At 43.6% G+C, this 23,323-nt stretch overlaps 1 protein-coding gene across 3 annotated transcripts in view; it reads right to left on the bottom strand.

Moving 5' to 3' along the window:
• The window catches only part of LIX1 (limb and CNS expressed 1), a 206,902-nt gene extending 183,579 nt beyond the window's left edge, over positions 1 to 23,323 (bottom strand). For 2 of the 3 annotated variants that reach the window (XR_008847495.1, XM_056537558.1), the window contains exon 1: positions 23,054 to 23,320. Coding sequence is in view for 2 of the 3 variants with exons in the window: in XM_056537558.1 (XP_056393533.1) it covers positions 23,054 to 23,135 (82 nt within the window). In the remaining variant the exon portion in view is untranslated. Of the gene's footprint in view, positions 1 to 23,053 lie in introns of all 3 variants that reach the window. The other variant, XM_056537560.1, reaches the window with a different exon arrangement.

Below are 23,323 nucleotides of genomic sequence, written 5' to 3'. Positions count from 1 at the left end.
GTCCCCGACGCTCCGGACGTCTTCTTCCCTGGGATCCACGCTCTCCATCGCCGTCATCACGTCGCTACGCACGCCGCTCCTATTGGATGACAGGACGGCGTGCGCGACGACGTGATGACGTCGAAGGAGAGCGCCAGCCATGCAGGGGATCCCGGCACGGAGCAGACACCGAGGAGGCAGGCAAGGTTCCTCCCGATGTCCTGTAAGCTGTTCGGGATGCCGCGATTTCACCGCGGCGGTCCCGAACAGCCCGACTGAGCAGGCAGGTTACTGTCACTTTCGCTTCAGACGCGGCGGTCAGCTTTGATCTGAAGGGTTAATACAGGGCATCACAGCGATCGGTGATGTCCTGTATTAGCCGCAGGTCCCGGCTGTTGATGGCCGCAGGTACCGACCCGATAGTGTGTCTTATATGGCGAATACACACCTAACTTTTCTTTTTTGGGGAAGAAAAAGTGCGTCTTATACGGCGAAAAATACGGTAGATATTTAGAGAAGAAGGGGGGAAAGGAAAGGACCAGAGGGCATCCCTGTGCTGAGGAAAACTTGACCAGAGCAACCAATCAGATTGCTTCTTTCATTTTTGAAAAGGCCTCTGAAAAATTAAAAGAAGCAATCGGATTGGTTGCTATGGGCAACTGGTCTATATATCCTTAGCACAGGTCTTGATGAATCTCCCCCAATGAGCCCATCAAATCAGATGTTAAATCCCAGATCGTATACCAGGGAGTCATAAGAGAAATAATTTTTTTGGTCTGTCAAGAGACTTGAAACGTAGGGCTATGTTCACACGGCAGAAATTCTGCAAAGATTAGCGACTTCCGCGACCGCATTAATTTGGCTGGAATTCCACATCTTTCTATCATTTGCAGATCGATGTGGAATTTCTGCTGAATTTGTGTGAAATTCATGCGGAATTTCCACAGTACATGTCCAAAAAAGTGCCTTTATTCATTACAAAAAGTAAAATCTCTGCAAATTCTGTGCAAATTGTGCACAAAATCTGCATTTAGCGGAGAAAGAAAAAAAGCCTGAATGACTTCAATGGGCTTCCACAGCCGAATTCTGCAAAAATTTAAGAAAGTACTTATATTTTTGCAGAACGCGGAATGCAGAATTTTAGTTGCGGAACATCTGCAGCAAAAATTCTGCTGTGTGAATGAGACTACAAAATCCAATTGAAGGGAATAGGCCTTAAACACATGCAGAATTTCCATGCGGATTTCAATGCGGAAATCCATGCGGGAATTCTGCCATGACAACATAGCCTGACTAACTTATTTTCAGAAGAATTCCAATGCACTAGACTCTTTAGTCCCCTCAGTTTGTAAAGTGAGGTAATGTTTCATTTGTTGTACAATATCAGATGTACACATTTTTGTTTTGTTTTTACCCCAGCCTGAGCATATTTAAAGGGGTACTCTGCTGAAGACCAGAAAGTTAAACAGATTTGTAAATTACTTCTATTTAAAAATCTTAATCCTTCCAGTATTCATCAGCTGTTGTATGCTCCAGAGGAAGTTCTTTGCTTTTTGAATTTCCTTTCACAGTGCTCTCTGCTGACACCTCTGTCCATAACAGGAGAGGTTTGCTAGAGGGATTTTCTCCTACTCTGGACAGTTCCTAAAATGGACAGAGGTGTCAGCAGAGAGCACTGTGGTCAGAAAAAAAGGAAATTCAAAAAGAAAAGAACTTCCTGTGGAGCATATAGCAGCTGATAAGTACTGGAAGGGTAAACCTTTTTAAATGGAAGTAATTTACAAATCTGTTTAACTTTCTGGCATCAGTTGATTTAAAAAAAAAAAAAAATTAATAAAAAAAAAAAAAGGTTTCTAACGCAGTACCTCTTTAAAGTGAATCTGTCACCTGGGAAACGTGTCATAGTGCTGACATGGGTAAATAGCTATTAGTACAATGACGGTGCGTTCCCACAGGGTGTATACGCAGCGTATTTGACACTTTATGGCAGCAGCGGGAAATACGCTGCGTATTCCTTGCTCACTATACACACAGGGCTTTCCGGCGGCAGCCCTATGTGTGAAGTGAGTTTTAGAGGCGGAGCCGCGTGCCGCCGTATCTGTGACACGCGGCTCCGCCTCCAAAACTCACACATAGGGCTGCCGCCGGAAAGCCCTGTGTGTATAGTGAGCAAGGAATACGCAGCGTATTTCCCGCTGCTGCCATAAATTTTGCGCAGTGTCAAATACGCTGCGTATACGCCCTGTGGGAACGCACCCTGAGACTGTGTTTTACATGCCTGGGGCTGAATTTTTATCAACAAAACGCTCTTTATTACCATTGTGCACAGTCGGGTGGTGTGGCCAGTGTCCTGAGGTGCCCTTTGCTTTAATGCCCCTTCCAGCTTTCCTAGCCCACCCTCCTTTTCTATGATTGACAGGCAGAGTTCTCCAAGGCTTGCCGAATTCTGACGCACACACGGCAAGATTGCCGCTGAAGCGTGCATGTCGTCAGTAAGTTCACTAGGCTCTCAGAAGCTAAAGCGGTGTAAGACCAAGCTCTAGTGATGGCGCACGTGGCGAGGCACTGAAGCCACTCCCCACATATGGGCGGGAAATCAGCAGGGCTCAGAACTCTGCCTGTCCCACCCTGCCCTGTGCTGTAAAGCCTTTCCCCACTTTCCCATCCCACCCTCCCCAAAGCGGAGGGTGGGATAGGAAAGTGGGGAAAGGCATTACAACACAGGGCACCTCAGGACATTGGCCACGCCTCCTTGACACTGCACAGAGGCAATAAAGGGCATGTAAACCACAGTCTCATAGTACTCATCCATGTCAGCACTTTAGTACATGTATTCCAGATGTCTTATTCACTTTCAAAGAAAAAGAACTCACAGGACAACCCCTTTAAATATGAACTATTCTCGAAAAATGTGAAATTTATTGCTAAATTTATCAAAGTGATTTTTTTCATAGTTCGCTAATAGTTATTGTATTCTAGCTGTAAGAATTGCTATTTTCTTTCATGCAGAAAGCTTTTAGTTCAGAAATATTCTTTGGTCACCCTCCATACACAATATATCTGCGCACAGACTTTTAATAGAATTTAAGTTTGGGAGCCGCGAAGACCATTTCAGAACGTTAATCTTTTATTTTAAGTGGTTCAAGGCTGAATTTTAAGTATATTTTGGATCATTGTCTTGTTGTAATATCCAACAACTTTTCAGCCTCAGTTTCTTCCCTGACTGTGGAACATTGGCGTTCAGAACCCGTTTCTGTTTGGAAGGATCCAACACTTAGTACAGGCCAAATGTTTTATTTGATTTTTCCACTATGATAAATTCAGCAAATAAACAGTAACCGTGCACTAAAATCTGATGAAATGTCATATAGTGAAAGTTCCCCAGAAGACCAGCTCTTAAAAAGGCTCTCCCATAAAGTGCAGACATCTCTGTGACAGATGTGCAATTATTTTATAGCCAGTTACAACTTTTAAAGACCATGGGGGGAGATCAAAATCTGTCCAGAGGAAAAGTTGCTGAGTTGCCCATAGCAACCAATCAGATCGCTTCTTTCATTTTTCAGAGGCCTTTTCACAAATGAAAGAAGAAATCTGGTTGCTATGGGCAACTCAGCAACTTTTCCTCTGGACAGGTTTTAATAAATCACAGTTTTATTCTTTCTGACCAGTGTTTTAAGTAGTTTTTTGCTAGGAGTCCTCATGTATAGCCCACATGCACGACTACCTACATTGTCATGCCAAACAAAACTGAATTAGAGCCATTATTCATTTACCAAAGCTGGATAAAATAATGGAAGGGGTAGGCTATGCTATTAGGCTATGCTATGAGAGTGAGCATGTACTGGGGACTGTGAAGCTGCAGGAGTCATCCTGGAGACTGACAAAGAAGTGTTATCCTCTAGCTGTTATGAAACCCCTTAACCCCTTAAGGACCAAGGGCGTACAGGTACGCCTTTGCTCCCTGGTACTTAAGGACCAAGGGCGTACCTGTACGCCCGTGGGAATTTCGGTCCCCGCCGCGCGCCGGGCGGGGATCGCGCCGGGGTGACTGCTGATATCTATCAGCAGGCACCCCGCGCAAATGCCCAGAGGGGTCATTAGACCCCCCCATGTCGGCGATCGGCGCAAATCGCAAGTGAATTCACACTTGCGATTTGCGCCGATTCCGGGTCATGCGGGTCTATGGTGACCCGGTGACCCGGAATAGAAGGGGGATCGCGGGTGTCCTAGACACCCACGATCCCCCTGTAGCGATAAGAGTGAGGTGGCAGGGTTGCCACCCCTCCTATCTCTGCTATTGGTGGTCTAGACGCGACCACCAATAGCAGATCAGGGGCGGAGGGGTTTACTTTCGGTTTCCCCGTCCTGCCCTCCCACAATAGGCGGGGCAGAACGGGGAAACCGACAGGGACCGGCGCCGAAGATCCACTTACCCATCGGCGACGGCAGCGGCGACGATCAGCGGCGGCAGCAGGCGACGATCGGTGGAAGAAGAGGACCGCGACGCAGCTCCCTGGATCCAACGGAAGCCGGTGAGTTACTTAGCAACATCTGGAGGGCTACAGTCTGAGACCACTATAGTGGTCTCTAAACTGTAACCCTCCAGATGTTGCAAAACTACAACTCCCAGCATGCCCAGAGAGCTGTTTAGGCTTGCTGGGAGTTGCAGTTTTGCAACAGCTGGAGGTCTACAGTTTGAGACCACTGCAAAGTGATCTCTATACTGTGCACCTCCAGATCTTGCAAAACTACAACTCCCAGCATGCCCAGACAGCAGTTTGCTGTCTGGGCATGCTGGGAGTTGTAGTTTTGCAACATCTGGAGGTCCACAGTTTGGAGACCACTATGCAGTGGTCTCTAAACTATAGCTCTACAGATGTTGCAAAACTGCAACTCCCAGCAAGCCTAAACAGCAAACAGCTGTCTCTGCATGCTGGGAGTTGTAGTTGCGATCCCTCCAGCTGTTGCATAACTACATCTCCCAGCATGCCTTTCGGCGATCAGTACATGCTGGGAGTTGAAGTTTTGCAACAGCTGGAGGCACACTGGTTGGAAAATACTGAGTTAGGTAACAGAACCTAACTGAAGGTTTTCCAACCAGTGTGCCTCCAGCTGTTGCAAAAGTACAACTCCCAGCATGCACGGTCTGTCAGTACATGCTAGGAGTTGTAGTTTTAAAACAGCTGGAGGTTTGCCCCCCATGTGAACGTACAGGGTACATTCACACTGGCGGGTTTACAGTAAGTTTTCTGCTTCAAGTTTGGGCTGTGGCAAATTTTTCACCGCAGCGCAAACTCCTAGCGGTAAATTCACTGTAAAGCCGCCAGTGTGAATGTACCCTAAAAACACAACACTTACACATAATAAAGAGTAAAACACAACATATACACCCCCTTACACTGTCCCCCTAATAAAAAATAAAAAAGTATTGTACGGCAGTGTTTCCAAAACAGAGCCTCCAGCTGTTGCAAAACAACAACTCCCAGCATTTCCGGACAGCCACTGACTGTCCAGGCATGCTGGGAGTTTAGCAACAGCTGGAGGCACCCTGTTTGGGAATCACTGGCGTAGAATACCCCTATGTCCACCCCTGTGCAATCCCTAAATTAGTCCTCAAATGCGCATGGCGCTCTCTCAATTCGGAGCCCTGTCGTATTTCAAGGAAACAGTTTAGTGCCACATATGGGGTATCTCCGTACTCGGGAGAAATTGCGTTACTAATTTTGGGGGCTTTTTTTCCTTTTACCCCTTATGATAAAGAAAAGTTGGGGTCTACACCAGCCTGTTAGTGTAAAAAAAAATTTTTTTTTTACACTAACATGCTGGTGTTGTCCTTTACTTTTTATTTTCACGGGAGGTAAAAGGAAAAAAAGGCACCCAAAATTTGTAACGCAATTTCTCCTGAGTATGGAGATACCCCATATGTGGGCGTAAAATGCTCTGCGGACGCACAACAAGGCTCAGGAGTGACAGCGCACCATGTACATTTGAGGCCTAAATTGGTGATTTGCACAGGGGTGGCTGATTTTACAGTGGTTCTGACATAAACACAAAACAATAAATACAGACATGTGACCCCATTTTGGAAACGACACCCCTCACGGAACGTAAGGAGGGGTATAGTGAGCCATAACACCCCACAGGTGTTTGACAAATTTTCATTAAAGTTGGATGGGAAAGTGAAAAAAAAAAAAAAAATTCACTAAAATGCTGGTGTCACCCTAAATTTTTCATTTTCACAAGGGAAAATAAAAAAAAGCCCACCAAAATTTGTAACCCAATTTCTTCTGAGTAAGAGCATACCCCATATGTGAATGTAAAGTGCTCTATGGGTGCACTACAATGCTCAGAAGAGAAGGAGCGCCATTGGGATTTTGAAGAGAAAATTTGTCCGGAATTGAAGGCCACTTGTGTTTACAAAGCCCCCATGGTACCAGAACAATGGACCCCCCCCCCATATGTGTCACCCCATTTTGGAAACTACACCCCTCATGTAATGTAATAAGGGGCGCAGTGAGCATTTATGCCCCACAGGTGTCTGACAGATTTTTGGAACAGTGATCCGTGAAAATGAAAAATGTAATTTTCCATTTGTACAGCCCACTGTCCCAAAGATCTGTCAAACGCCAGTGGGGTGTAAATGCTCACTGCACCACTTATTAAATTCTGTGAGGGGTGTAGTTTCCAAAATGGGGTCACATGTGGGGGGGGTCCACTGTTCTGGCACCACGGGGGGCTTTGTAAATGCACATGGCCCCTGACTACCATTCCAAACGAATTCTCTTTCCAAAAGCTCAATGGTGCTCCTCCTCTTCTGAGCATTGTAGTTCGCACGTAGTGCACTTCAGGTCCACTTATGGGGTACCTCCATACTCAGAAGAGATGGGGTTACAAATTTTGGGAGGTATTTTCTGCTATTAACCCTTGCAAAAATGTGAAATTTGGGGGGAAACACACATTTTAGTGAAAAAAAATTTTTTTTTTTTTTACATATGCAAAAGTCGTGAAACCCGTGTGGGGTATTAAGGCTCGCTTTATTCCTTGTTACGTTCCTCAAGGGGTCTAGTTTCCAAAATGGTATGCCATGTGTTTTTTTTTGCTGTTCTGGCACCATAGGGGCTTCCTAAATGCGACATGCCCCCCGAGCAAAATTTGCTCTCAAAAAGTCAAATATCACTCCTTCTCTTCGGAGCATTGTAGTTCGCCCGTAATGCACTTCATGCCAACTTATGGGGTACCTCCATACTCAGAAGAGATGGGGTTACAAATTTTGGGGGGTATTTTCTGCTATTAACCCTTGAAAAAATTTGTAATTTGGGGGGAAACACACATTTTAGTGAAAAAAAAAATATTTTTTTTTACATATGTAAAAGTCGTGAAACACCTGTGGGGTATTAAGGCTCACTTTATTCCTTGTTACGTTCCCCAAGGGGTCTAGTTTCCAAAATGGTATGCCATGTGGGTTATTTTTGCTGTTCTGGCACCATAGGGGCTTCCTAAATGCAACATGCCCCCCAAAAACCATTTCTGAAAAACGTACTCTCCAAAATCCCCTTGTCGCTCCTTCGCTTCTGAGCCCTCTACTGCGCCCGCCGAATACTTTACATAGACATATGAGGTATGTGCTTACTCGAGAGAAATTGGGCTACAAATATAAGTATACATTTTCTCCTTTTACCCCTTGTAAAAATTCAAAAATTGGGTTTACAATAACATGCGAGTGTAAAAAATAAAGATTGTGAATTTTCTCCTTCACTTTGCTGCTATTCCTGTGAAACACCTAAAGGGTTAAAACACTTACTGATTGTCATTTTGAATACTTTGGGGGGTGTAGTTTTTATAATGGGGTCATTTGTGGGGTATTTCTAATGGGAAGACCCTTCAAATCCACTTCAAACCTGAACTGGTCTCTGAAAAAAAGCGAGGTTCAAAATTTTGTGAAAAATTGGAAAATTGCTGCTGAACTTTGAAGCCCTCTGGTGTCTTCCAAAAGTAAAAACACGTCAATTTTATTATGCAAACATAAAGTAGACATATTGGAAATGTGAATAAAATAAAAAAAAAATTTTGAATATCCATTTTCCTTACAAGCAGAGAGCTTCAAAGTTAGAAAAATGCTAAATTTTCAAATTTTTCATCAAATTTTGGGATTTTTCACCAAGAAAGGATGCAAGTTACCACAAAATTTTACCACTATGTTAAAGTAGAATATGTCACGAAAAAAATAATCTCGGAATCAGATTGATAACTAAAAGCATTCCAGAGTTATTAATGTTTAAAGTGACAGTGGTCAGATGTGCAAAAAACGCTCTGGTCCTAAGGTGTAAAATGGCCTGGTCCTTAAGGAGTTAAAGGAGGAGAAGTATCATGAAAAAAATTTACCCCCCTATTCGAAGGATAGCGGATAAGTTTTAGATCCCGGGGGGTTGGAGCCCTGGGGCCTCTCGAGCCTCTCCTATACATTGGCCCGCCACGCCCCCTCCATATAGCTCTATGGGAGAGCATTTTGGCAATCGTCAGCTCTCCCATAGAACTATATAGAAGGGGTGTGGCAGCCCCCACTTGAGGCGGGGGTCGTGACACGCCGATGTATAGGAGAGCCGGGGCTCTAAACAGGAGATCGTGGGGGGCCCCTTCGCTCGGACCCCCGCAATCTAAAAAAAATAAAAAAAACTTATCCCCTATCCTTTAAGTTTTTTTTCATGATACTTATCCTTTAAGTTTCTGGTAAGGGAAATTTGGAAGCCACTTATAGAAGACCACTTCAGTCAGGGCCAGTTTTAGACTAGATGTGGCCCTAAGCTAAATTTAAAAAAGGTAAGCCCCAACTTATGAAGTTCATAACAACACAGTTATGTGCTATATACACTATAGTCACAGTCACTATACAAAGACCAATATTACCAATTATACCACTACAAGGCCCAGTTAATACCACAATACCACTCCACAACTCAGTAATACCACCATACTATTACCGAAAGACTATTATTACCATATTATAACTGTATTCCAATGCTTGTGTAAACGCACCTCCATTATACATTGCTCCCGCCATTCCATCTTGGAGCTGAGAAGATGCCAGAAGGTATTAGTAGGGCGTCTATTACTAGGCAAGTCCTGTTTTATTCCAGTCTGGTACCACAGTTGTCTGAGCACAGCTCTTGTTGCCTACAAGCTGCACTGTTTATTAATAAAGCCATTAGAATCATACATTATAAAACAAGATGACATCCTGGTGGTATCAGGTGGTTTGTTGTAGGATATTTACATCATTATGGGGCATTCAGGATGACATAGATCTATCCATAGTACTGTATACCCGGTTATACAATATAGTCAATGGCTCCCCTGTTACTCCACTAGAAAGCATTATGCAGAATTTAAATGATTTAATTCCTGAACTCCCAAGTGCTTCATGATTCAATCATTTCTATTTTTTTTCCCCTACAGTTATGACACTTCTCATTTAACAATATACATATGGGTCTCTGAAAATGGCATATAAGATAATCCCCTATGTCAAAACATTGTTATATAACTTTCAATGGGAATCTGCACTGTATTGATATACAATGCTGATGTTTTCTCATTGGATTTGGAAATCTGAATACAAATAAATAAATAAATAAATCAATAACTGGGGTATTAATGCAAAAACTGTGTTGGTCAGTCAGGGTGTGGATTAGTCACAATGAAAAGAGCCATTCCACAATAGATTCAACTCAAAACAAGCATTGCCATGGTCGAGCAGAGAAGTGGAGTGCATGTGCTCAGTGTCATATTCAGAGGTTGTCTTTGGGAAATAGACAAAGTGCTGCCAGCATGGCTGCAGAGGTTGAAAGGGTAGGGGGAAGGGTTCAGCCTGTCAGTGCTCAGACCATATGCCGCACACTCCATCAAATTAGTCTGCATGGCTGTCATCCCAGAAGGAAGCCTCTTCTAAAGATGGAGCACAAGAAATCCTGCAAACAGTTAGCTGAAGACAAGCAGACTAAGGACATGGATTACATTACTTAGAGTTACAGTTCATTGAGGAAACCATGAGTGCCAACATGTACTGTGACATACAGAAGCAGGGCATGGTCCTCTCCCTTTGGAGACTGGCCTACAGGACAGTATTCCAACAACAACTCCAAACACATCTTTAAGACAACTGCTTCCTTGCTAAAGAAGCTAAGGGTGAAGGTGATGGACAGGCCAAGCATAACTCTAGAACAAACCCTATTAAGCATCCAGTAATGCTGGAAAATAATGGTGATCACACAAAAAAGTGACACTTTGGACCCAATTTGGACATTTCCACTCAGGGGTGTACTTACTTTTGTAGCAAGGCTTTAGACATATTTGCCTGTGTGTTGAGTTATTTTGATGGGACTGCAAAATTAAAGGAGTAGTCCACTGAAAAACAAACTTATCCGCTATCCTAGGGGGGGGGGGGGGGGGGATACAGTAAGTGTCTGATCCCAGGGGGCCCCCCATGCGCGATCTCCTGCTCTGTGCCCAGGCTCTCCGAGAGGAGCACAGGCTACAGACGGCACACACTCCATTCATTTCTATGGAAGCGGTGGAGATGCCAGAATGGAGCGTGTGCCGTCTGTAGCACGCGCATTTCTCAGAGAGCCGGAACGCGGGCAGGAGATCAGGAGGATCCAAGTGGTCAGACCCCCTGGGATCAAATATTTATCCTCTATCCTGTAGATCGTGGATAAGTTGTTTTTGGCAGGACTATCCCTATTAAAAAACACTTATGCAGGCTGTGCTCTCAGTACTTTACATTGTGGCAGAAGGTCATTTCTTCAGTGTTGTCACATGAAAAGATATTTTAATTATATTTCCATGTAAGGGGTGGACTCACTGTGAGATACTGTATAAACATTTGCAATATATATTATATACACACACACACACACACACACACGCACACACAATACTGTAGAAAGTTTATCACAGACACATGAAGATACATACAATAAGCCACCATCATACAGTCACACTTTGAGCCACATACACGAACATGTATCTTCTTATTCTCTACTGGAAAATTGCTCCAATCCTATCTTTACAATACAATGCTGCCCTTAACCCCTTAAGGACAATGGACGTACTCATACGCCCCCGTTTCCGAGTCCTTAAGGACCGAGGACGTATGAGTACGTCCTGTCAATTCCCGCCCCCCCACCGCTAGCCGGAGGTGAGCCGGTGCCCAATACCTGCCGATATCGATCTGCAGGCATCGCGGCATATCGCCCAGGGGGGTCATTATGTCCCCCCATGTCGGCGATGGCCGCAGATCGCTGAAAAATTCAGCCCAGCGATCTGCGGCGGATTCCGGGTCAATCGGGTCTCCAGTGACCCGGAATTACTGGCTGATCGGGGCCGTCTCTGACAGCCCCGAACAGCCATAGCCAGCAGGGGTGAGGTGGCATTGGTGCCACCTCACGATCGCCCTGATTCGTTGGCCAGTTTACCGGCCGATCAATCAGGGCACCTGCTGCGGGTGTCACTTCCGCAACCCGCTCCGCCCCTCTTCCGGAGGACGTGAGCGGGTGCGTGAAGAGGACCCCGGGAGCTGGGGACCCCGATCCCCGGCGTCCCTGTTGGGATCGGGGCCCCAGGAGCGGCGGCGAGGGACTGACCTGCTGCGGCGGCGTGGATCAGCAGTTGGAGAGGAGTGACAGCCTCCTGCTGTTGCTTATCAACAGCTCCCAGCATGCAAAAAGGGCATGCTGGGAGCTGTAGTTATGCAACAGCAGGAGGCAGACCACCACAACTACCAGCATTCCCTTATGGGCATGCTGGGACTTATAGTTTTGCAACAGCTGGAGGCACATTTTTTCTATGGAAAAGGGTACCTTCAGTTGTTGTATAACTACAACTCCCAGCTTGCACAATCAGCTAAAGTGCATGCTGGGAGTTGTAGTGGTGCATCTGGTGGTTGCATAACTACAACTCCCAGCATGCCCGTTGGCTGTCGGTGACTGCTGACAGTTGTAGTTTTGCAACAGTTGAAGGCACACTGGTTGTGAAACACTGAGTTAAGTAGCAAACCAGTGTGTGTCTCCAGCTGTTGCATAACTACAATCCCCAGCCAAAGTAGTATGCCTCCAGCTGTTGCATAACTACAAGTCCCAGCATGCCCTTCCGCTGTCCGTACATGCTGGGGGTTGTAGCTTTTGCAACAGCTGAAGGCACACTGGTTGCAAAACACTCAGTGTGCCTCCAGCTGTTGCAAAACTACAACTCCCAGCATGCACTGATACATGCTGGGAGTTGTAGTTTTACAACAGCTGGATGTCCCCCCCAATGTGAATGTACAGGGTACACTCACATGGGCGAAGGTTTACAGTAAGTATCCGGCTGCAAGTTTGAGCTGCAGCAAATTTTCTGCCGCAGCTCAAACTGCCAGCGAGAAACTACTGTGAACCCCTGCCCGTGTGATTGTACCCTAAAAACACTACACTACCACAAAATAAAATAAAAAGTAAAAAACACTACATATACACATACCCCTACACAGCCCCCCTCCCCAATAAAAATGAAAAACGTCTGGTACGCCACCGTTTCCAAAACGGAGCCTCCAGCTGTTGCAAAACAACTACTCCCAGTATTGCCAGATAGCCACTGACTGTCCAGGCATGCTGGGAGTTTTACAACAGCTGGAGGCACACTGTTTGGGAATCACTGGCGTAGAATACCCCTATGTCCACCCCTATGTAAATCCCCAATTTAGGCCTCAAATGCGCATGGCGCTCTTTCGCTTTGGAGCCCTGTCGTATTTCAAGGCAACAGTTTAGGGTCACATATGGGGTATCGCCGTACTCGGGAGAAATTGTGTTAAAAATTTTGGGGGGTATTTTCTGCTATTACCCTTTTTAAAAATGTAACATTTTTGGGTAACCAAGCATTTCAGGTAAAAAAAAAAATTTTTTTTTACATATGCAAAAGTCGTGAAACACCTGTGGGGTATTAAGGTTCACATTACCCCTTGTTACGTTTCCTAAGGGTATAGTTTCCAAAATGGTATGCTATGTGGGTTTGTTTGTTTTTTTGCTGTTCTGGCACCATAGGGGCTTCTTAAATGTGGCATGCCCCCAGAGCAAAATTTGCTTTCAAAAAGCCAAATGTGACGCCTTCTCTTCTGAGACCTGTAGTGCGCCAGCAGAGCACTTTTCACCCCCATATGGGGTGTTTTCTGAATCAGGAGAAATTGGGCTTCAAATTTTGGGGGGTATTTTCTGCTATTACCCTTTTTAACAATGTAAAATTTTTGGGTAACCAAGCATTTTAGGTAAAAAAAAATTTTTTTTTACATATGCAAAAGTCGTGAAACACCTGTGGGGTATTAAGGTTCACATTACCCCTTGTTACGTTCCCCGAGGGGTATAGTTTCCAAAATGGTGTGCCATGTGTTTGTTTTTTTTTGCTGTCCTGGCACCATAGGGGCTTCATAAAGGTGACATGCCCCCCAAAAACCATTTGTCGCTCCTTCCCTTCTGAGCCCTCTACTGCGCCCGCCGAACAATTAACATAGACATATGAGGTATGTCCTTACTCGAGAGAAATTGGGTTTTAAACACAAGTAAAAATTTTCTCCTTTTACCCCTTGTAAAAATTCAAAAACTGGGTCTAAAGAACATGCGAGTGTAAAAAATGAAGATTTTGAATTTTCTCCTTCACTTTGCTGCTATTCCTGTGAAACACCTAAAGGATGAAAACACTTACTGAATGTCATTTTGAATACTTTGGGGGGTGCAGTTTTTATAATTAGGTCATTTATGGGGTATTTCTAATATGAAGACCCTTCAAATCCACGTCAAAACTGAACTGGTCACTGAAAAATAGTGAGTTGAAAATTTTGTGAAAAATTTCAAAATTGCTGCTGAACTTTGAAGCCCTCTGGTGTCTTCCAAAAGTACAAACTCATAAATTTTATGATGCAAACATAAAGTAGACATATTGTATTTGTGAACCAAAAGAAACATTTTTTTTGAATATCCATTTTCCTTACAAGCAGAGTGCGTCAAAGTTTGAAAAATGCTAAATTTTCATTTTTTTCATAAAATTTGGGGATTTTTCACCAAGAAAGGATGCATGTTACAACAAAAATTTACCCCTTTGTTAAAGTAGAATATGTCACCAAAAAAGCAATCTCAGAATCAGAATGATAACTAAAAGCATTCCAGAGTTATTAATGTTTAAAGTGACAGTGGTCAGAATTGCAAAAATTGCTCTGGTCCTTAAGGTGTAAAATGGCCTGGTCATTAAGGGGTTAATGGGAAACTCTGTTTATACAAGCTACAAATGTAAAGTCATGATCAAATATAGTTCCGGTTTCATGAATTCCCAATGGTCAGAGCTCCCTCCCCCACCATTATTGTAACCCATACCTCTTATACACTGGGGGAAGCTTGTAAGGAACACACTGGCTGCTTAAACTCTAATGACTGAGCCCATGAGGATATTGCTACTTAATAGCGCTTGTTTACTTACGAACTATTCTCTAATAAATCTCTCATCTTTCTATTTACTTGAAGGGGTACTGCGCTGGAAAACTTTTTTATTTTTATTTTTATTAACTGATGCCAGAAATTTAAAAAGAATTGTAAATTACTTCTATATAAAAATCTTAATCCTTCCAGTACCTATCAGCTGCTGTATGCTCCAGAGGAAGTTCTTTTCTTTTTGAATTTCCTTTTTGTCTGACCACACTGTTCTCTGCTGACACCTCTGTCCATGTCAGGAACTGTCCAGAGTACGAGCAAATCCCTATAGCAAACCTCTCCTACTCTGGACACTTCCTGACATTGACAGAGGTGTCAGCAGAGAGCACTGTGGTCAGACAGAAAAGAAAATTCAAACAGAAAAAAACTTCCTCTGTAGTATACAGTAGCTGATAAGTATTGGAAGGATTAAGATTTTTAAATAGAAATACTTTACAAATATGTTTAACTTTCTGGCACCAGTTGATAAAAAAAAAAAAAAAAAGTTTTCTGACGGAGTACCCCTTTAAAGTGAATCTGTCACCTGGGAAACGTGTCAAAGTGGTGAGTTTCCAGCGGAGTACCCCTTTAAAAGGGCAAAGGAAATAATAAATACCCATGGTAAATGGTTAAACAGTAGCTCAATGGTCCGGATATTCATCATAGCTACCAAGTTCAAAGAATATTGTTAATACAAGAAAGATTTAAACACTATTATGTAATTCCACCCATCCGTACAATGTAACTACAAGTACCAGCATGGCTCTTCAGCCACAGGCTGCTGTGCAATCAGGACAATTATAGCAAGTGTGAACCAAGGAAGCGGAATCTAGAATGTGTCCACAATGATTACATAGTAAGAGCCAATGATGCACAACAAAATACCACAAACCGCAGCTACAGTACATTGAAATATGAAGTAAATAAACAATTGGATTATGTATACAGTTCTACGTTTGGTTTTCTTAGCATTGCTATGGGTCCTGATAGGCAGGTTGTGCTGGCATTTGTAGTGATACACAAACTGTACAGCTGTAGGATGTGGAAGTAAGTAGCTTATTTGTCTACAAGTCCCAGGCGTTAAAACAGGGTGCCTCCAGCTGTAGCAAAACTACAATTCCCAGCATGCCCAGACAGCCGAAGGCTGTCTGGGCATGCTGGGAGTTGTAGTTTTGCAACAGCTGGAGGCATCCTCGTTGGGAAATACTAGCCTATACTATTCTCCGTTAAAACATAGACATGAAAATACAATGACAATTCTATGCATTATGATTAAGACATAGAAGTCTGTTCTGATTGCTGTCTACATGACAATTGCTTGATCTACAGGATATATAGTTTGTAGTTTTGTACTTTACTGATTTTGCACTTTTAGTGGCACACCTGTACCAGTGTATAACTCCAGCTGTTTATTCCTGGTATTCATACACTGTGGTCCAGCAACGCCCATGTTTCCCAACCAGGGTGCCTCCAGCAGTTGCAGAACTATAACTCCCAGCATGCTGGGAGTTGTAGCTTTGCAACCGCTGGGGACAGCCTGGTTGGGAAACATGGAGTAGGCACACATTAAGCAGAAAACAACCTAATGTAACACATCTTATTCAATAAAACAAACAAAATAACTACTGAATTGCAGGCGCACAGATGTTGCAGATCCTGTCAGTTTATCCATAGACTTCAAAATACAAAGTATCATAAATGACAATCCTATGCATTATGAATAAGACCTAAAAGCCTGTCCAGGTTGTTGGCTACATAAGAACTAATATTTATTAAACACACACACACACTGCTCAAAAAAATAAATAAAGGGAACACAAACACAATGTAACTCCAAGTCAATCACACTTCTGTGAAATCACACTGTCCACTCAGGAAGCAACACTGATTGACAATTTCACATGCTGTTGTGCAAATGGAACAGACAACAGGTGGAAATTAAAGGCGATTAGCAAGACAACCCCAATAAAGGAGTGGTTCTGCAGGTGGTCACCACAGACCACTTCTCAGTTCCTATGCTTCCTGGCTAATGTTTTGGTCACTTTTGAATGCTGACTGTGCTTTCAATCTAGTGGTAGCAAGAGACGGAGTCTACAACCCACACAAGTGGCTCAGGTAGTGCAGCTCATCCAGGATGGCATATCAATGTGAGCTGTGGCAAGAAGGTTTACTGTGTCTGTCAGCGTAGTGTCCAGAGCATGAGGCTCTACCAGGAGACAGGCCAGTACATCAGGAGATGTGGAGGAGGCCGTAGGAGGGCAACAGCCAAGCAGCAGGACCGCTACCTCCACCTTTGTGCAAAGAGGAGCAGGAGGAGCCCTGCAAAATGACCTCCAGCAGGCCACAAAAGTGCACCTGTCCACTCAAACAGTCAGAAACAGACTCCATGAGGGACCGACGTCCACAGGTGGGGGCTGTGCTTACAGCCCAACACCGTGCAGGACGTTTGGAATTTGCCAGAGAACACCAAGATTGGCAAATTCACCACTGGCGCCCTGTGCTCTTCACAGATGAAAGCAGGTTCACACTGAGCACATGTGCCAATGTCTGGAGACGCTGTGGAGAACGTTCTGCTGCCTTCAACATCCTCCAGCATGACCGGTTTGGCAGTGGGTCAGTAATGGTGTGGAGTGGCATTTCTTTGAGGGGCCGCACAGCCCTCCATGTGCTTGCCAGAGGTAGCCTGACTGCCATTAGGTACCGATATGAGATCCTCAGACCCCTTGTAAGACCATATGCTGGTGCGGTTGGCCCTGGGTTCCTCCTAATGCAAGACAATGCTAGACCTTATGTGGCTGGAGTGTGTCAGCAGTTCCTGCAAGAGGAAGGCATTGATGCTATGGACTGGCCCACCCGTTTCCCAGACCGGAATCCAATTGAGCACATCTGGGACATCATGTCTTGCTCCATCCACTTTGACTTGTTTTCAAAGGACATTACATCAAAGTTGGATCAGCCTGTAGTGTGGTTTTTCACTTTGATTTTGAGTGTGACTCCATATCCAGACCTCCATGGGTTGATAAATTTGATTTCCATTGATAATTTTTGTGTGATTTTGTTGTCAGCACATTCAACTATGTAAAGACGAAAGTATTTCATACGATTAGCTCATTCATTCAGATCTAGGATGTGTTATCTTAGTGTTCTTTATTTTTTTGAGCAGTGTATGTGAAGATTTAAGTAATCTTGTTTCCCTTAGTCTGTCAGTAGCACAATGAAGGGGTTAATCTCCACCCGTGGACTGGCAGGACTAATTAAATTTTATAAAGAAAACAAATTCGAATTAAACTACAAGCCTCTACCCCCAACAAGGGGATATAAGGCTATGAACGCCACACCCCCTCGTGTAATTATAACCTAAATAAGACAAAAAAAAAAACCTAAGAGGGAGGGATGCTTGTGCTGCTGAACGACTAAGGGAAACAAGAGAAACTATTTAAATCTTCACTTCCCCTTACGTCTGATCAGCAGCACAAAGAAGGGGATTTATATAGCTACCCCAGGGTGGGACTATGAATTGACAGCATCAATAACAACATTAAAGAAAAAAAAAATTCTCTAGGATAAATTTCCCAAACGATAATGTTTGAAAAAAAGTTATAGGAGCACTGCATGAGGCACTCTGACATATTTGCTCAATAGGTACCGAACCTCGTTCGGCCCATGAGGCAGCTACTGCTTAAGTGGAATGAGCTCTAATAAACTCAGGTGGCTCCAGTCCAGCTGATTTATAGGCTGAGAGAATACAAATCGCAAATCCACCTGGATATTGTAGGCTTGGAAGCTTTTTTACCTTTATTCCTGCCCTGGTGCACTACAAAAAGATTGTCATCCCTCCTGAAAGAATCAGTCCTCTGAATATAGATCTGAAAGCATCTCACAAGATCCAGTGTCTGAAGCTATTCATCATCTTCAGAAGTATACGGAATATATGTCAGAAGTACAATCATGTGATCACAATTAACAACTGTAGGAACCTCGGGAATGAAGGATGGTAAGTATTTTAGTAAAACTTTATCCGGACAAGAATACAGTATAAGGCTCTCTGGTAGAGAGAGCTTGAAGCTCCCCAACTCTCTTGGCTGATGTGACAGCAAGCAAACATACAAACTTTAAGAGAGATCTCTTGGGGGAATTTCCTCAAGCGGTTCAAAAGGAGAGGTACATAGCTGCTTAAGGACAATGGATAGATCCCAAGGTGCAACAGGCGTAATTGCTCTAGGGCAAAGTCTAGAAATTCCCCTGATGAAATTCTTGACTTCTGAAAACTGAATGAGTCTCTTAGGCTAAGTTTCCACTTGTTTTTTTTCTGGCAGTTTTTGGATATCTGCCACTGCAGTTTTTGAGCCAAAGCCAGAAATGTATTCAAAAGGAATAGGACATATAAAAGGAAGGACTTACACTTCTCCTCCCTGATGGATCCACTTCTGACTTTGGCCCAAAAACTGCAGTGGCAGTATTCCAAAAACTGCCAGAAAAATAACCAAGTGGAAACTTAGCCTTACACAGAAAAGCAGATATAGCAGTCACAATGATATTGGGTGATAATCCTTTCCCAAAGCCCCAAAGCCATCTTGGAGAAATTCCAATATTTCTGGAATGGAAGGTGAAGAGACATCCACCTGTCTATCTGCACATAGGATAAAAAGATTTTCTAAAAGGGGTACTCCGGTCCTAAGACATCTTATCCACTATCCAAAGGATAGGGGATAAGATGTCTGACCGCGGGGGTCACGCCCCCTCCCATAGACTGCCGTCACACGGGGGCATCACACGGCAGATTTGGAGCTGGCAGTGTGGCGTGCAGCTCCCTGAGGTGGGTGCTGAATGCAAGATTGTGGGGGTCCCCAGCGGTCAGATATCTTCTCCCCTATCCTTTGGATAAAGGATAAGGTGTCTTAGGGCAGGAGTACCCCTTTAACTCTAGCATAGGCTCTGTTTGTAGCCTCATTCCTAGAGTGAGAGAGTGTAAAAGCCCTTGGCTTTTAATATGGACCTATCAATCTTCAGGCCATGAGATTCAGAGCCGCTAGGTTGTGGCAGATCCAAGTTCCCTGGGATATCAGATCCTGCCGAACTGGTAATCTCCAGTATTCTCCCCGACTCATCAGCATTAGCTGAGAAAAACAAGCCCTCTTGGGCCAGAACGGTATCAGTGCAATGACTGAAGCCTGATCCCTTCTGATCTTCATCAGGACCCTCGTGACTTTGACAGTTGGGGGAAAATGTTGGGGGAAAACATCGCATCCACTGCTAGCGGCCTGTCCAGGGAGTAGAGGGAGCAGAATTGCACCAATATGTTGTTGAATGGGGTGGCCATCAGGTCCTCCTCTGGCACCCCCCAGCGAGAAACAATCTGACTGAAGATTTCTGGATGCAGGGACCATTCCCCCAGAATTGTTTAGTTCCGACTCAACTGGTCCACAAGAACATTCTGCACTCCCCCGATGTGGACAGAAGATAACCTTGTTATCCTGGACTCTACCCACATAAAGATCTTCCCTGCCTCCTGGAGTAGGACTTGAGATCTGGTACCTCCCTATTTGTTTATGTAAAACACAGAGGTCATGTTGTCCGACTTTACTCTGACAGCCTTCCCGGAAAGAAGAGGAGCAAAGTGATTTAGATCATAAAATATTGCTTTGAGTTCCTTGTGATTCGAAGTAAGAAAAAAAATAATTCTTCTGGACTCCATATTCCAGAGGCTGTCCTGTCTTGGCAATGCACTCCCCAACCTGATCCCGAGGCATCCGTGGTAAGAACCACCCAAGATGGATCTTCTATTGACATACCGTCTTGCATATTTATCCACCACTCTAGAGACCTTCTTGTTTGAGTGGAGAGCTTCTAGATCTAATAAACTTTGATTCCAATTTTGAAGTACCTCCAATTGAAGGGGGCGAAGGTGCCACATCCCCCACGGCACACTGCTTCTGAAGCTGAGGATAGGAGACCCAGGAAACTCATCAGAGTCCTTATGGTTACACTGCCAGGCGTCCTTAAAAACCAAGCTCCTATGAGAATCCTCTCTTGCCTGGCCGGTGAAAGATGGAGAGTCATAGATAGAGAGTCTATCACAAATCCAAGAAATTGTTTAGATGTGCTTGGGGTCAAATCCGACTTGTCCTGATTGACTATCCGTCCCAGATGTGACAGGAGGGCTTAATATTCACAATATTCACATGCTCTATTAACAACTGTTGAGCGCTGGCTATGCTCAGCCAGTCGTCCAGGTTCGGGATAACTCTTATCCCCTGCAACCTGAGAACTACCATCATTGCTGACACTACTTCGGTGAACATAAAAGGGGCTGTAGTGATACCGAAAGGAAGAACCCTGAATTGAAGATGGTGAAGAATTCCTTGAATTCTCACAGCAATCTGAAGATTTTATTTATTAAATTCAATTGGTCCTGCTAGTCCACAGGGGCGGAGATTAACCCCTTCATTGTGCTGCTGATCTGACATAAGGGGAAATATATATATATATATATATATATATATATGGTCTGTACTTCATTGACAGCACTTTTAGTGGTACACCTGTGGCAGTAAATATGGCTAACCTACATCTATTTACATCCAGCTGTTTATGCCTGGTATTTATACACTGTGGTCCAGCTACTCAAGAGTTTTCCAACCATGGTGCCTCCAGCTGTTGCAGAACTACAACTCCCAGCATGCCTGGACAGCCGAAGGCTGTCTGGGCATGCTGGGAGTTGTAGTTTTGCAACCACTGGAGGAACCCTGGTTGGGAAACACTTAGCCAGGCACACATAAGGCAGACAAGAACACTATGTAAAACATCTGATTCAATAAGACAAACTATATAATAGCAAGGGACTGTTCTACTTTATTGCAGGCATAGAAATGATCAGTGGATCCATAGACTTAAAAAAAAAAAAAAGTATCATAAATGACAATCCTATGCATTAGGAATCAGACATAGAAGTCTGTCCTGGTTGTTGTCTACATTAGGACATAATATATATATATTATATATATATATATATATATATATATATATATATATATATATATATATTTATATATATATATACACACACACACAAACACATATACAGTATATGGTTCCGACTTCACTGACGGCACTTTTAGTGGCACACTTACTCTAGCATACATTTATTTGCATCCAGCTGTTAATTCCTGGTATTTATACACTGTGGTCAAGCAAGGAAAAAGTGTTTCCCAACCAGGGTGCCTCCAGCTGTTGCAAAACTATAACTCCCAGCATGCCCAGACAGCCCCCCTGATTGGGAAACACTGCACTAGGCACACATACAGCAGACAAGAACATAATGTAACAAATCTAGTTTAATAAAACATGAAATATACAGAGTACCATAAATGACAATCCTAACGCATTATGAATAAGACATAGAAGCCTGTGTTTTAGTTGTTGGCTACATGAGGAGATACATATATATTGTACTTCATTGACAGCACTTTTAGTGGCACACCTGTTCCAGTGTATAACTCCAGCTGTTTATTCCTGGTATTTATACACTGCAGTCCAGCTACACCAGCATTTCCCAACCAGGGTGCCTCCAGCTGTTGCAAAACTACAACTCCCAGCATGCCCAGACAACCATCGGCTGTCTGGGCATGCTGGAAATTGTACTTTTGCAACAGCTGGAGGCACCCTGGTTGCTAAAAATGTTGCGCTAGGCACACCAAGCAGACAAGAACATAATGGAACAAATCTAATTTAATAACACATGAACTAAGATACAAAGTATCATAAGTGACAATCCTAATGCATTATGATTATACATGGTTTGTACTTCATTGACAGCACTTTTAGTGGCACACCAGTGTATAACCCCAGTTGTTTATTCCTGGTATTCATACACTGTAGTCCAGCTATGCCAGTATTTTCCAACCAGGACGCCTCCAGCTGTTGCAAAACTACAACTCCCAGCATGGCCAGACAGCCTTTGGCTGTCTGGCCATGCTGGGAATTGTAGTTTTGCAACAGCTGGAGGCACCCTGGTTTGGAATAAAGAAGACAAGAACATAAATGTAACAAATCTAATTAAATGAAACATGAACAAAGATAGAAAGTATCATAAATGACAATCCTAATGCATTATGAATAAGACATAGAAGCCTGTTCTGGTTGTTATCTACATGAGGACTAATATATATATATATATATATATATATATATATATATATATATATATATATATATATAGTGTTTGTACTTCATTGACAGTGTATAACTCCAACTTTTTATTCCTGGTATTTATACAGGCTACGCCAATATTTCCCAACCAGGGTGCCTCCAGCTGTTGCAAAACTACAATTCCCAGGCATGCTGGGAATTGCAGTTTTGCAACAGCTGGAGGCACCTTGGTTGGTAAAAAGGCACACATAAAGCAGACAAGAACAAAAGATAGCACATCTGTTTCAATAAAACAAACTAAATGAATAGCAAGTGACTACTCTACTTTATTGCAGGGATAGAAATGTTGCAGTTCTTATCCATGAGGCTCTATCAGTAACCACATGTGCAGCATTCTGCCAAGCAGTCACACAGTTTTTGGGAAGTTTTAGGGTCATACTTACAGTCCTTGAACACCATGCTGGGGTCACTCTGTGGTAGCACCTGAGTGATCAGAAGTTGCAGAGAGTCTAAGGTCCTGTCCATGTTCTAGCTGCATGCACTGTACACTGTCCTCATGCCTGGATTATCCCATCTCTGCCCTGAATGTGTGCAGTTCATTGATGTAGTGGATTAAGGAGAACTCTCTCTTAACATCTGCCAATCAGGCATTGGCCAGGATCTAAAGCCCCTCAGGGGGTCCTCCTCCCAGGCTTGCTTATCTTTGTTGTAGG

The sequence above is a fragment of the Hyla sarda genome, chromosome 1, assembly GCF_029499605.1.
Source record: "Hyla sarda isolate aHylSar1 chromosome 1, aHylSar1.hap1, whole genome shotgun sequence".
NCBI lineage: Eukaryota > Metazoa > Chordata > Amphibia > Anura > Hylidae > Hyla > Hyla sarda.
This window is presented reverse-complemented; position numbering and strand designations above follow the sequence as displayed.